The following is a 12,678-nucleotide window of genomic DNA, read 5'->3' as shown; positions in this document are numbered from 1 at the left end:
TTATATTTGGTTTTAATTTTATTTTTATTTATTTTTTATTTTGCGTGCTAGCTTTCGTTCGTAGTTCGCCATCTTCATGGGGGAGACGATCTCCGAGAGGGCCAAAGGCAAAGTGGGCGGCGCCGCATCCCTGACTTCTCGACTTCATTGCTTCGTTCCCGGAAGTGAACCACTTGTCGCTTTTCTCCAAAATGATTTGAGTGTAACTTTATTTTCATTTTTGTTTTGTTTTTTTTACAACTTTGTGGCTCTGAGCTACGTGATGACGGCGTCTCCAGAGCGCTCGGCCAAGCTCAACCCGCTGAACGAGGAGAGCAAGAAGCTGTGCGAAGTTTTGGACCGAACCCCCGGCAAAGGATGGCGAAGACTTGGGGAGATTGTGTCCGAGGACCGGCGGTTCAGAGTCAGGTACACAAAAGACAAGTACTGGAACATACATTTTCCTCATCTTACCGCAACTAGAGCCCGGATATTCTGTCAATAATGCAGCCCGGACTTTCTGTCACTAATAACTTTAGAGGTATAAGTACAGAATGAAACTGTTCAAAAATAACTCAATTCTCTCACTCTGTTTACGTAGAAGTACTTATTAACCACTTTACCGAAGTTAACAAAATACACTGTGCAATGTAAAAGTACAAAAGTGAAAATTAAATTTTTACTGTCAATCACAGAGGTGGCAAAAGTACTCACACCCAGTACTTAAAGGGGACAGTCAACCCAAACTTTTTTTTTTTTCTTCAATATGTTCCCAGCAGGCCCACTAGTTGAAACAGGGCATTCTGATTAATTTTGCGTTTGTGGAATATAAGTTAAGCAGCAAAATGCACTAGTTTTTAGCCATTTCTGGGGGTGGCCATTTTGTCTTCTGCCGACTGAAAATGACATCACAACTGCTCACAACGACCAATCACCTGTTTTCTGAATGTGAGCCGTGATTGTTCGTTGTGACTTGTGTACTTTGAAAATTGTTGAAGTACTGCTCAACGCCATTGAATAGTCGTTATTTAAACAGAAATGCTACTTGTTAAGAAAAGACAAAGTAAAAAAAAAAAAGAAAACTAAAAGTACGGATTCAACTCATATACTTAAGAAAAAGTAAAAATAAATAAATAAATAAATAAATTTTTACTGCCAATTCTATGACAGAGATGTTGAAAGTACTCACACTCAATACTGTTACAGAAGTACAGATACTTGTTGAAAAAATCAGGCTCTGGTAAAAGTAGAAGCACTGCTTCATCTCCAATACCAAATTAAAAGTAAAAAGTACAGACTCTGAAATGTACTTACTTTAAGTACACATTTATTTATTTTTTTATTACAAAGTGGTATACGTAGAAGTAGTGATTCAACTCCTATATTTAAGTAAAAGAAAAAAGTACAGACTCAGACAAAAAAAATGATAATGTTTACTGTCAATTATCCACAATATCCATTTTAATAACTTGGCACAATGTAAAAAAAAAAAAAAAAAATTCTGCATTCAAAATAGTTTCTCTCCTAAAATAGGCAGTTCGCATAAGATTTACTTGGTTGTGTAATTTATTTCACACTTGATGGGTGGGCAGACTATCCACTAGAGACGCAACTGTTTATATACAAGCTATTCCAAAGTCCATTTTCCATAATATGACCCATTTTCAAATATCTCTGCAGTCCGGACAATTTGGAGATGTGCTCACTGAAGGTCTTGCAGCCCGACGGCAGCCCGAGCCGCACACTGCTGATGCTCCTGGCGGAGCGAGGCTGCACATGCGGCCACCTGTTGGACTTCCTCCACACACTGGCCAACACGGAGGCCCTACACTGCCTCAAAGCGCCAGGTACAATACAATATACAATACAATACAATCTTATTTATATAGCGCATTTCATAAAGGCTACAGCTGTAACAAAGCACTTTACATCACAGTAACAAAATACAAGTTAAAGCAATAAATTACACAAATTACTACCAAAGCACTGCTTTTGTCTAGATTAAGCTTCTCAACGTACTTCAACCCCTGCGATTGGCTGGCAACCAATTCAGGGTGTCCCCGCCTATTCCCCGAAGACAGCTGGGATAGGCTCCAGCATGCCCCGCGACCCCTGTGAGGATAAGCGGTATCCATAATGGATGGGTGGACTTACTTCAACATAGTTCCTTGGCACCAAAATGCCACAAGATGGTGCCAAAGCACTATGTTTGCACATAATATGTCATATGTAGCTCCTCAACTCACTTCATAATTGTTCCATGGCACCAAGTTGCAAGCAAAGCCCAATTGTTGTGTAAATGAAGCTCATCAACTCACTTCAACATAGGTCCTCTGCTGCAAAACTAATTAATTGATTAATAGATGGAATAACTTGTAGAGTAATTGTTTAAAAAATATTTAAGAGGTGCAGCCTTATTTTACTTATGACTCACTTAGCCAAAGTCATGACTTGTTTGATTTTTGCCACAGTAACTTGGGACCTGTTTAAAACTTGAAGGTTAAGACTTGAGACTTGCTTACTAACTCGCACCTGTGCAGAATGTCCAACCCCATTTGTATTTTCTTTTTCAGCCTTGCGGATCATCACCCAGCCGCAGTCGGTGTCGCTGCTGTGCAGTCACAACTTGCGCCTCAGCTGCCACGCTGTGGGCCAGTCACCGGTGCAGTACCAGTGGTTCAAGTCCAAGGAGGAGGTGAGCCCACCTATTCAACTCAAACCCCAACTGGATAAGGTTCAGTTACTTGTAACTTGTCATTTTGTCCAAATGGACAGTCAACATCAAGGGATGACCGTTTGACAACATTTGCTTATATGACAAAAAGAATCAAAGAGGAAGTCAACCCAAACATACTTTTTCCAGAATATGTCCAATGTAGGCCCACTAGGTGAAACAAGACATTCTGATTACTATTGTTGTTACGACCCTCCTTGCCATCTTGAGGAGGGGTCTAACATAGGTGTGAGAGTTGGAAGGGGTAAATGAAAAAACATTTGTGGAATATGAGAAATCCAAAACCAATCATGGCTCAGCTTCAGAAAACAAAAATCCCAGGATTTTGCCATCCTAAGGCAGTGCAAGTGTTGTCCTGATGTTTTTCCATGTGTCCCACTGCAGGTTCCAAACGGCTCCTGTGCAGATTTGGTCATCAGCGGCGTGCACGTGAAGGACAGCGGCTTCTACATCTGCCGCGTCAACTGCGGCGAATCCTTCCAGTTCAGCCAGTGGGCTCAAGTGGACGTCCTGGATGTGTCCGCGTCGAGCGGTGAGCCCACGACCAAACGCAAGCACCGTGCCATGAGACCAATGGTGGGAAGTAACAAAGTACAAATGCAGTGGTGCCTCTAGAGACGAGTTACCGGACTTGCCAAGTTTTTAAGTTACGATCTGTCGAAGGCTTTGAGCATTTGAAGCGGCAGATTGGCAGATGTAATTAGTAAATAATCTTAATGAAAACAGACTTAAACTTCAAGGCGCAGGCGCGCCAATTCTCCTCTGGTGACATCACGGCTTGTGTGCCGTCTCGTTATTTTGGGTGATGTCACGGATGCCCACCATCACCATAGATGGCGCTTTCTGTTCAACATTGGGCTGAAAGTACAAATGTATTCACATAGCCCTTAATCACAAATCACATTTCTTAAACCCCTTCATTTAAACCAACGGTGCCATCTTGAGGAGTAAAAAAATACACAACTGGTTCGTGAAGTAAATATGAAGTTTCATTTTCCATCACTACTATAATTATAGTTAGTAATAATTAGTTTTATGAATGTAAGATTAAGTACCAGTTAGTTTCCTTTTTTTTTGTTTTAATCATTTTCAATTTTATTATGTTAACATTTTTAATTTTAGTTCCGTTTCTCTTAACTATAATAGCTTTGCTTGGCACCGCGCATCACAACGACACATTCATCAACTTGACGTATTCTTTGATTTGTCTAATGCATTTTTTTTGTCTTTTTCCCGAAGGCCACAACTGCCAGTCTTTGGATGATCGTCTGGAGGTGGCCGTCCAGCCTCGCCCGCAGCAGCTCCTGTCCGGCGCCACCCTACACTTGGAGTGCGGCGCGGCGGGGTGCCCCATCCCTCGCTATGAGTGGCAACGTGACGGCACGCCTCTCCCAGGTGCCACCAGGAGGAAACTCACCGTGAGCTGGAGACACAATCCACTACCTCACACACACACACGCTCACACGCCCACACACACAACTAAAACGCTCTGATGCACACTATGGCTCATTCTTGTATAGCCTAATTAAATGCTTGCACATTGGCTGCACATAAATGCTTGAAAAATAATTGAAACTTCAACTTATGGTCATTGAACTAATTAAAGCGAAAATGTCCTCCGCTGTCGTCTTTGTCAATTAATATCATACATGAGCTTTTTTAAAATTTTTTTTAATGTATTTATTTTGGTATCGCTGTACACCTGTTGCTACAGAAGAACCAAAGTCAGTTTGAGAATTGTAGTTTACTTGATTACATAATACTTAGTGACCTTTTTTTTTTATAGCACTTGGCAAATACCTCATATAGTTACAAAAAGTAAAACTAACACAAACGAATGAATGAAGTATTCACCCCCCACCCCCTCGCCCCTACAACATTAAAAATGAACTAAACCTACACTAAAAAACAATTAAAACTAATAGCGAAACAAACAAAGCCAAAGTAAAAAATAAGACTAACCACAATGAAAAATCCCAAACTATTGTAACCCAAACCTGTGTATGTGTGTGTGTGTGTGTGCAAGGTCATCTCGTATTATTTCCCTGACTTCTCCTAAAAGAGTGCAGCATCACACTTGCAATCGGTTTGTCCTTCTAAGTTTGTGTTGTTGTTTTTTTTTTGCTTCAGATTCCCAACACCACACCAGACCACCAGGGCATGTATCGCTGCAAGATCGTCAGCGGGGGCAAAAAGAAGTGGAGCAACGAGGTGGAGGTTGTGATCGGTACGTCAGCCACGCTTTCAAGCGCACTTTCTTCTGTAATGAGTTCTAAACACCTATTTGTGTTTTTTGGCGATAAGCTCCAAGTACGCTGGTCCAGATTTCAGGAGCAATGGAGTGCTCTGAAGGTAGAGTCGGAAGCAGGCCGCGGTTAGGCGCTGTAGCTGCATGCACATTTGAAAGGAGACATATTGTGCAATTTCTTCACAAGTGAAATCATTTATTGAGTGTCTTGATATTTCTGTCACATTCTTTGGGCATTTTAGCTCATTTCAGCCAGGCTAGGAAAAAATAAAGCACACCGTAATTCTTGATCCTTGGTGTATTTTAACAAATAAAGGCACCCGGGAAGGGGTTTCAATTGTGTGGAAAATTGCAAAAGTCTCCTTCAACATATGAGTTCATGGGTTCATATGGTCATTGATACACTAACCCGACATTCACAAGGGTGCATGGCATGAATGAAGGAGGCTCTATGAGCGGGTCACCAAGGGAAAGAATGGATGAGGCGATTGTCACAGACACGGCCACTTTATTAGGTACAGCTGCTAATGAAAGAAAGATGGTAATGCTCGCTTTTGATCGTCACTCTCAAAGAGGAATTTTAAAATGACATTTGTTCATCTGAGAGCTCTTCCTAATATTTCGAGTCGCGCGTGTCTTTGACGGCAGCCTTTTGCTGGCATTTTGACTAATTGCCTAATCATTTCAAGTGTAAAAATACATTTGCGTTACTCAAGTCATGTCTTAATTGTGTTTTGTCCTCATTCCTAGATGACATTTATGCCATTGGAGGAGGTATTTCTATTCGTCACACTCTAATGTAAATGTCTGATATGTAATTCATGTATATTTTTTGACATTGTGTGCTGCTTTTTGCGTGTTTTTTAGTTTCCACCGATTTCCTCCTAAACAGTATACCTGAGCAACTGTATGGTGAGTGTTGTTATGTGTACGGTATATGCAAATATACGTACAGGGTATATGTATATGACAAGGCGGGCAGCAGCACCATAGCCATTCAATTGATGCAAAGTTTAACAACACCTTTTTAAATCTATTTAATTATATTATTTACAATTTTATACAGTGCTATTTTTCTCACTAAAAACACACATTACAAATGTTTGTTTTTGAAAGGCTGGAGCGGATTAATGGCATTTCAATTCATTTCAATGGGGATGATTTGAAATTTGAACAACAGAGCAAATTAAACTTGCATCTCAAGGCACCGTTGTACAGTACTTTTATTTTATTCTCACTTGTTTGTGAATAGGTTCAAAAATGGTGAATTTGCAAATGACAAAAAACTAACTACAAGTCCAAAAATATTGAGGCCACTATAACTCAAGTGTTACACATGTCGCATTTGGCGCTATTTAAAGCGGAAATCAACCCAAACATATTTTTTTCAAGAATATGTTCTATGCAGGCTCACTAGTTGAAACAAGGAAATATGATTAATTTGAAATATGAGTTAAGCAGCAAAATTAGACCTTTGTCAATCACCAATCACGGTTCACCTGTTTTCTGAAGCTGAGCCGTGATTGGCCGTTATCTGAGCCCTGAGAATTTGTGATGTCATTTTCAGTTGACAGAAATGACTAAATGGCCGCCCTCTGAGATGGCTAAAAAATGTGTGGATTTTGCTGCTTAATTCATATTCCTCAAACGCAATATTCATAAGTGGGCGTGCATAGAACATAGTCTTGACAAAAATATGTTTGGGTCGACTTCCCCTTTAACTCTACTTTGTGATGCCCCCCTTCCAACCAAGCAACGGACAAAGTCGCCCTGCTGATAGGCAACCTGACCTACCAGAACCACCCGCAGCTCAAAGCCCCCATGGTTGACGTGTACGACCTCACCAACGCGTTACGGCAGCTGGATTTCAAAGTGGTCTCCCTGTTGGACCTCACCGAGTCGGAAATGCGCAACGCCGTCCATGAGTTCCTGCTGCTGCTCCACAAAGGGGTCTACGGTACATTTCCGGGCGGGTCGGGGTCTCGCGCTCAGGATGTCAGGGTGATCGGAGGGTTCTCCTCGGCAGGCTTGCTGTACTACGCCGGGCACGGCTACGAGAACTACGGCAACAGCTTCATGGTCCCGGTGGACGCGCCCAATCCGTACCGCTCAGCCAACTGCTTGTGCGTGCAGAGCATCCTCAAGCTGATGCAGGAGCAGGAGACGGGCCTCAATGTCTTCCTGCTTGACATGTGCAGGAAGAGGTGAGTCCTTGGGGGGGGGGCGGGGAATCACACACACAGTCAGTGGAAGGGATAAAACAATTAAAAATATATTTTTTTAATACAGTAGGGGTTGAACCGACTCAGCGGTGACGGTTATAGCTTGTGGTCGATTAATCACGATGATTTAACATGTCTAGTCATTAAATCAGAATTGGGCCAGCAGTGTAAATCCGCCCGTACGTTCCAGGAATCTCCATGACGACAGCACGCACAACGTCGTCCTGAGGGTGACGGCCAACATCGTCTTCGGATACGCCACGTGAGTGCGAAGCTCCCTACCGTTGGATCGTCTTTTATTCCTTCAGCAGGATTTTAAAAAAAAGATAAAAAGTTGTGTTCTCAAAGGTGTCAAGACGCCGAGGCCTTCGAGCTGAGCTCCAGCGACTTCACCAACGGTGTGTTTGTCAAGTTCCTGAAGAAACGCTTGCTGGACGACGAGAAGATCACCGTGGTGCTGGACAGAGTCGCAGAGGGTAAGAAAGATCACAACAGTGGAGTAAAAGAGCACTTTTTTTTTAAATGCGCATGTAATGATCAATTATAGTCACGGGTCACAATATTAGGTACACCTGTACAGTGCGCACATGGTAATGCTTGCTTTTGGTTAACACATTGACAGAAAGTTCGATTATACTTTTATACAACTGTTTGTAAAAAGATCAAAATGCTCAATAAATATGTATTAAGACGTGACATATGAATGAAAGGTTTCTATTATGTCGCTTAAGGTGCCTTACAGGTGCATCTAAAGCAATCAAAATACGATGGAAAAGCTTCATTTCAATAGTTCAAATCAAAAAGTGAAATTTGTGACGCACAGTGAGTGAAATATTTGATTTGAAATAATGATTTTGACCAAATGTTTTTGAAAGCTAACAAAACCCCACATTTTACCATATCAAATCAAAACATCACATAACAATAAAAAAGTCATGATTAGTGAAGATAGGTCTGCGGAAAATATTTTTTTATCCTGTTTTAATGGATCTACAGTAAAAGAGTTTCACTTTTTGAATTGAAATATTGACATAAATGAACTTTTCTATGGTTTTCTAATTTACTGACATGCAGATGCATTTGGCAAGTCAAAATGGCCGATGCAGGCTTCACTGTAAGTACGACTATGTTATTTTCTTACAGCCAATCAGCAAAGGTAATTGTAATAAGTTAGCAACCAAACGTAACTTTATTTATAGATCGCTTGAAAACAAAAACTGCAGTTGTAACAAAGTGCTGTACATATGATCGGACATTAAAAAAACAAAGAAAAAAAAATCGAAGTTGAATAAAAATAAATGTATTACTTTGGTGTCATTTTGTGTCATCTAGGTGCCACGGTTAAACGAGGAGCTTCATTTAGACAAATGTAGTGCTTTGCTGACATCTTGTTGCAACTATAGGCAATTTGAGGGGCAACTTTTTAGGGGCAGGGCTTGTTCCCATTCCCCCATGAATATTGAAAACAAACTTTCCCCTTTTGCACTACCTTTTTCCAGATGTAATTTTCCGCCGTTTTTATTTTGTTGCGATATAAAATATCGAGTAACCTCTCATAATAAACAATAATCAACTTTTTGTTCAGTTAGCAATGTCAGTAAAACCTGCTAAATATTCTCTTCATCTCTTCATCATTGTGCAGTTGTAAGTAATGTTATGGCCAAAAAGTGTTGAAGCGACTGAGTTTTCCTTGTGGTGTGCAGACATGGGTCAATTTGACGCCACCAGGGGCAAGCAAGCGCTGGAGATCCGCAGCAGCCTGTCAGAGCGGAGGGCCCTGACTGACCCGGTGCTGCCCGGTGCCGCCGGCCTCCTCCACAGTCAACAGTGGGCCAAAGCTCACGGTGAGTTACCACTCGCGGTGTCCTTCATATTGCTTGAATGCGATTCGAGTTATTACGTCCCATCGGCATACGAAGGATATAAAACGTCGAACGCGCTTCTGTTCAAGTGTTAGATTTTTGTGACATAAAAAAGGGGATCAAGAGATATAATTTCTGAACTTTTTCCACCATTGTGACCTATAATCTGTACAACTGGAAAAAAAAACGTATTTATATTTAGGAATGTAAAACTAAACAGGGATAATAGGATTGCACAAGTGTGCACACCCTGTTATAACTGACGATGTGATGTGGATGTGTTCAGAATGAATCACATTCAAGCTCAATTTAAATGGGAGTCGGCACACACGAGCCAACATTTGAAGTGCCTCTGATTAACCTCCAATAAACTTCAGCTGTTCTAATCAGCTAGTGGTTTCTTCTTCTTTACACAAGAGCCTAGCATTTGAACAGGGGTGTGTGGACTTTTTATATCCACTGCACTTGTCATCTATAAGGCCCAACCGCTCTGAAATTTTTTTGGGCCGATTCCGATATTTGACAGAACAAAATTCAGAAAACTGATTAATCAGCCAATGAGTTAAAAAATATATTCATTTTTGGTCCCTTATACACTTACAACTAGAGAAAATGTGAATTACAGGCAGAACATTTGACTATGTACGTTATTTTGTCCTTTAGTATTTGTTGAACTTTACAACAGAACTAAAGATTGGCCAATATATATATATATATTTTTTTTTTGTCAGGGTAAAACTAATCGGCATAAATCAATAAAACAATCAGCTGATTTTTGCCGATAGTCGGCCGGTACTCATTTGTACACCAGAGTGAGAAGATTTTTCAAAAATCCTGTCAACCATATTTGCAATGCCCGAAAAAAAGGAATAACAACTATTGACGTGACTTTTGCCGTTGCAGAGCTTCCCGAGAGCATGTATGTGGACTTTGAGTGTGGCGCTCAGATCAAGTTGGGCTTTGCTGCCGAGTTCTCCAACGTGCTGGTTGTTTACACGCACATCGTCAGGAAGCCGGCCGAACTCTCCCTGTGTCAGGCGCACGTCACAGACTTCCCGCAGGTCGGGAATCGCAGCAATGAACGCAACGTACGACAACTGGGTGCCTCATCGGACCATCCTTGCCTTTTCAGGAGCTGGACGTGGACCCAAAGGCGATGAACCGGACCACCCCGGAGGACACCGGCATCTACCTGCTGTCCAGCAACCTGCCGCAGCATTGTCTCTACACCAGACTGTGCTCACTTCAGAAGCTCAAAGCAAGTTTACCCACTTCCTGTAGCGCAGGAGTCTTCAATCCTGTTCCTCGAGGGCCGGTGTCCTGCTTGTTTTCCATCTCTCCCTGCTACAGATATTCACCAAAGGTCTGCAGAAGCTCCAGATCGTTTGAATCAGGTGTGTGTTGCAACAGGGACAGATGGAAAACAGGTAGGACACCGGCCCTTGGGGAACAGGATTGAAGACCCCTGCTGTAGAGTTTATTACTGGGCATACTGGAGATTGTGACTAAAAAGTCCACTAAAAATCCCATTGTTAGAATGAATGTTTCCGAATGCAATCAGTGCATTCGGAATGTGAAAATTACTACCGTAATATCGCTGCAGCTTACTGAGCACTTTTGAAGAGGTCTTCTTGGATAATGCAATTGTCTGTCTTATACTGCCCTCTGGTGGCCAACTGAACGAATGTAATATCAAGCCACCGCTGTAACAATGCAGTGAGCCCCTTCATAATTGTGGTTCGCTATTTGCAGAGCTGGGCATTTTCCTAAAAATTTGCGGTCCGTTTATCGCTTTCCGCCCACAGCTGGGGTACCCTTACACCATCCGTTTATTCGCCATTTTGTCAGGCCGGACCAAATAGTAATCACCTATCATTTCAGACGCACTTCTGTCAGCGCTTCCGTCATTTTTTTAATATCTCTGTTATCGTTTATCGCCAGAAAAATGGCCGCCCCGTCTTAGGCGGATAGACGGACCGGTCCGTCGACTAGGCGGAATGCCCAGCTCTGGATATTTGCAAATTTTCCTATTTTTGCTTGTTGTTTTGTGGAGCATATCCTCCATAAGTTGCTGGAACCTCACCTGTCTCAAATATTGATTTTCTGCAGTGTAATGGCAACTATCGCCAATTCCTAACAAACATGTTTAATTGATTACTGATCAAGCTTCTAAGGAAACTGCAAAGCAATGTCAAAACACACTTAAGAAATAAGGGGAAAAATGAACAAAAAATGCTACATGCATGCTTTTCATTGGACAGAGAGTTGAGTTTGTATTCAAAAGTGAAGTATATTCACAGCATTACGGTAGTGATTAATGGTTATGGCTGTAGAAAATGGATGCATGGATATTATGGCTGAACAAGTAATCAAATTCAAATCGACATCGCAACTGGCCTTGTTTCTTGTCGTCCGCTAGGATGATCTGGTTTTCACCGCCTGCCTGCGGTGCGCCTCCGCGCCCATGGACGCCGACGACGACATCTGCTGGACCGAGAGCGTCAACATCGGCAAGCCGCTGATCGCCCGCCTGGACCTGCATCAAGCCACACGGCAGAACAGCTGCCTGATGACGTGCCCCATGCCACACAGTCCCAGTCACAGCCCCACGGCCCAGCACCGGCACCCTAACCCGCACCCGGATCATCCTCCGGACCGGGACTGGGACCGCACCCGTCTGCCGCCCCGGCATCCCCGCCTCGACGTTTCCGAGTGCGCGCGGACGGTGGCTGCCGGTGTGGCGGCCTACGGTTCCAGCATCCCCATCGAGGCCAGCGACGACATGGACGAGCTGCAGACGGCGTTCATCAAAAGCCTGCAGCTACAGCAGGCTGAGATGCCATTCAACCAGTAGGAGTACAGTTGTCCCCCTTGAAAATCTTTACCGTTGCCTATATTACTCCTTTAAACGCTAAATAAGTGGCCTCCAAATCTCGGTCCCAAAAAAAGAAAAGTAGTACAATGAAGCCCACTTTTCCAGAACCACCCGTGCAGGCGCGTCACATACATACACATACAAGGCGGGGCTAAGCCTCCAGGAGATAAATTATTAGAGAGAGGTTATCCTATTATTATATCTATATACTGTATAGAATTATTTAGATGTACCATTGTGCTAGTAAGTAATACGTAGTCTGCTTTGTGTTAAAAAGATAAATGAAAGTGTTTATTTACAAATCAGAATAGAAAACTATACATTATTTACATTGAATATATTTAAAAGTCTAATAAAAATAAAACATTTTTAACTATTTACAATGTACAGTTATATCCATACTATAGTATTATATCAATAATAGTAAACTCTATACTTCAGTACATGCAATACAAAACAGTACAATATTTCTGAAGCAGACCCCAACACAACAAAACACTTAATGAACAAAGAAGGGCTACGACAGTTTAGATTATTCACAACTCTCTTTTTTTTTTTTTTTTTTTTTTTGTAATTGTTTTTATTTGAATACTGTAATCCCATTAGGAAAAATAAATCCACATACCAAAATCATTAGTCACCCTATATTATTTTCAATCATTAATGTAAAGGAGTAATGGTTATCAAGACAGGTTTGCTTCTCTGAAAGTTGTTGCCAGAACCACCATCTTCTTCTCTGATGGTGAAGTACAGTCTT

At 41.9% G+C, this 12,678-nt stretch overlaps 1 protein-coding gene across 3 annotated transcripts; it reads left to right on the top strand.

Moving 5' to 3' along the window:
• Positions 1–100: 100 nt before the first annotated feature.
• Positions 101–12,551, top strand: malt1 (MALT paracaspase 1). Of its 3 annotated transcripts, none has more exons than XM_086031831.1 (17): positions 101–408; positions 1,660–1,826; positions 2,553–2,674; positions 3,098–3,245; positions 3,953–4,131; positions 4,845–4,941; positions 5,019–5,066; positions 5,713–5,736; positions 5,830–5,874; positions 6,716–6,919; positions 6,989–7,166; positions 7,375–7,446; positions 7,533–7,660; positions 8,888–9,028; positions 9,950–10,107; positions 10,179–10,440; positions 11,466–11,609. In XM_086031831.1, exons 1-17 carry the CDS (start codon positions 263–265, stop codon positions 11,468–11,470), a joined length of 2,124 nt encoding a protein of 707 aa, XP_085887957.1. In that variant the 5' UTR covers positions 101–262; the 3' UTR covers positions 11,471–11,609. The 3 variants fall into 3 exon arrangements, with proteins under 3 accessions (XP_085887957.1, XP_085887958.1, XP_085887956.1); XM_086031832.1 differs by having other exon boundaries at positions 102–408; positions 10,179–10,304; positions 11,466–12,551; XM_086031830.1 differs by lacking the exon at positions 5,019–5,066 and having other exon boundaries at positions 103–408; positions 10,179–10,304; positions 11,466–12,551.
• The last annotated feature ends 127 nt before the right edge of the window (positions 12,552–12,678 follow it).

Source organism: Filicampus tigris, chromosome 5 (genome assembly GCF_054856515.1).
Source record: "Filicampus tigris isolate MCC_2025a chromosome 5, RoL_Ftig_1.0, whole genome shotgun sequence".
Taxonomy (NCBI): Eukaryota; Metazoa; Chordata; class Actinopteri; order Syngnathiformes; family Syngnathidae; genus Filicampus; species Filicampus tigris.
This window is presented reverse-complemented; position numbering and strand designations above follow the sequence as displayed.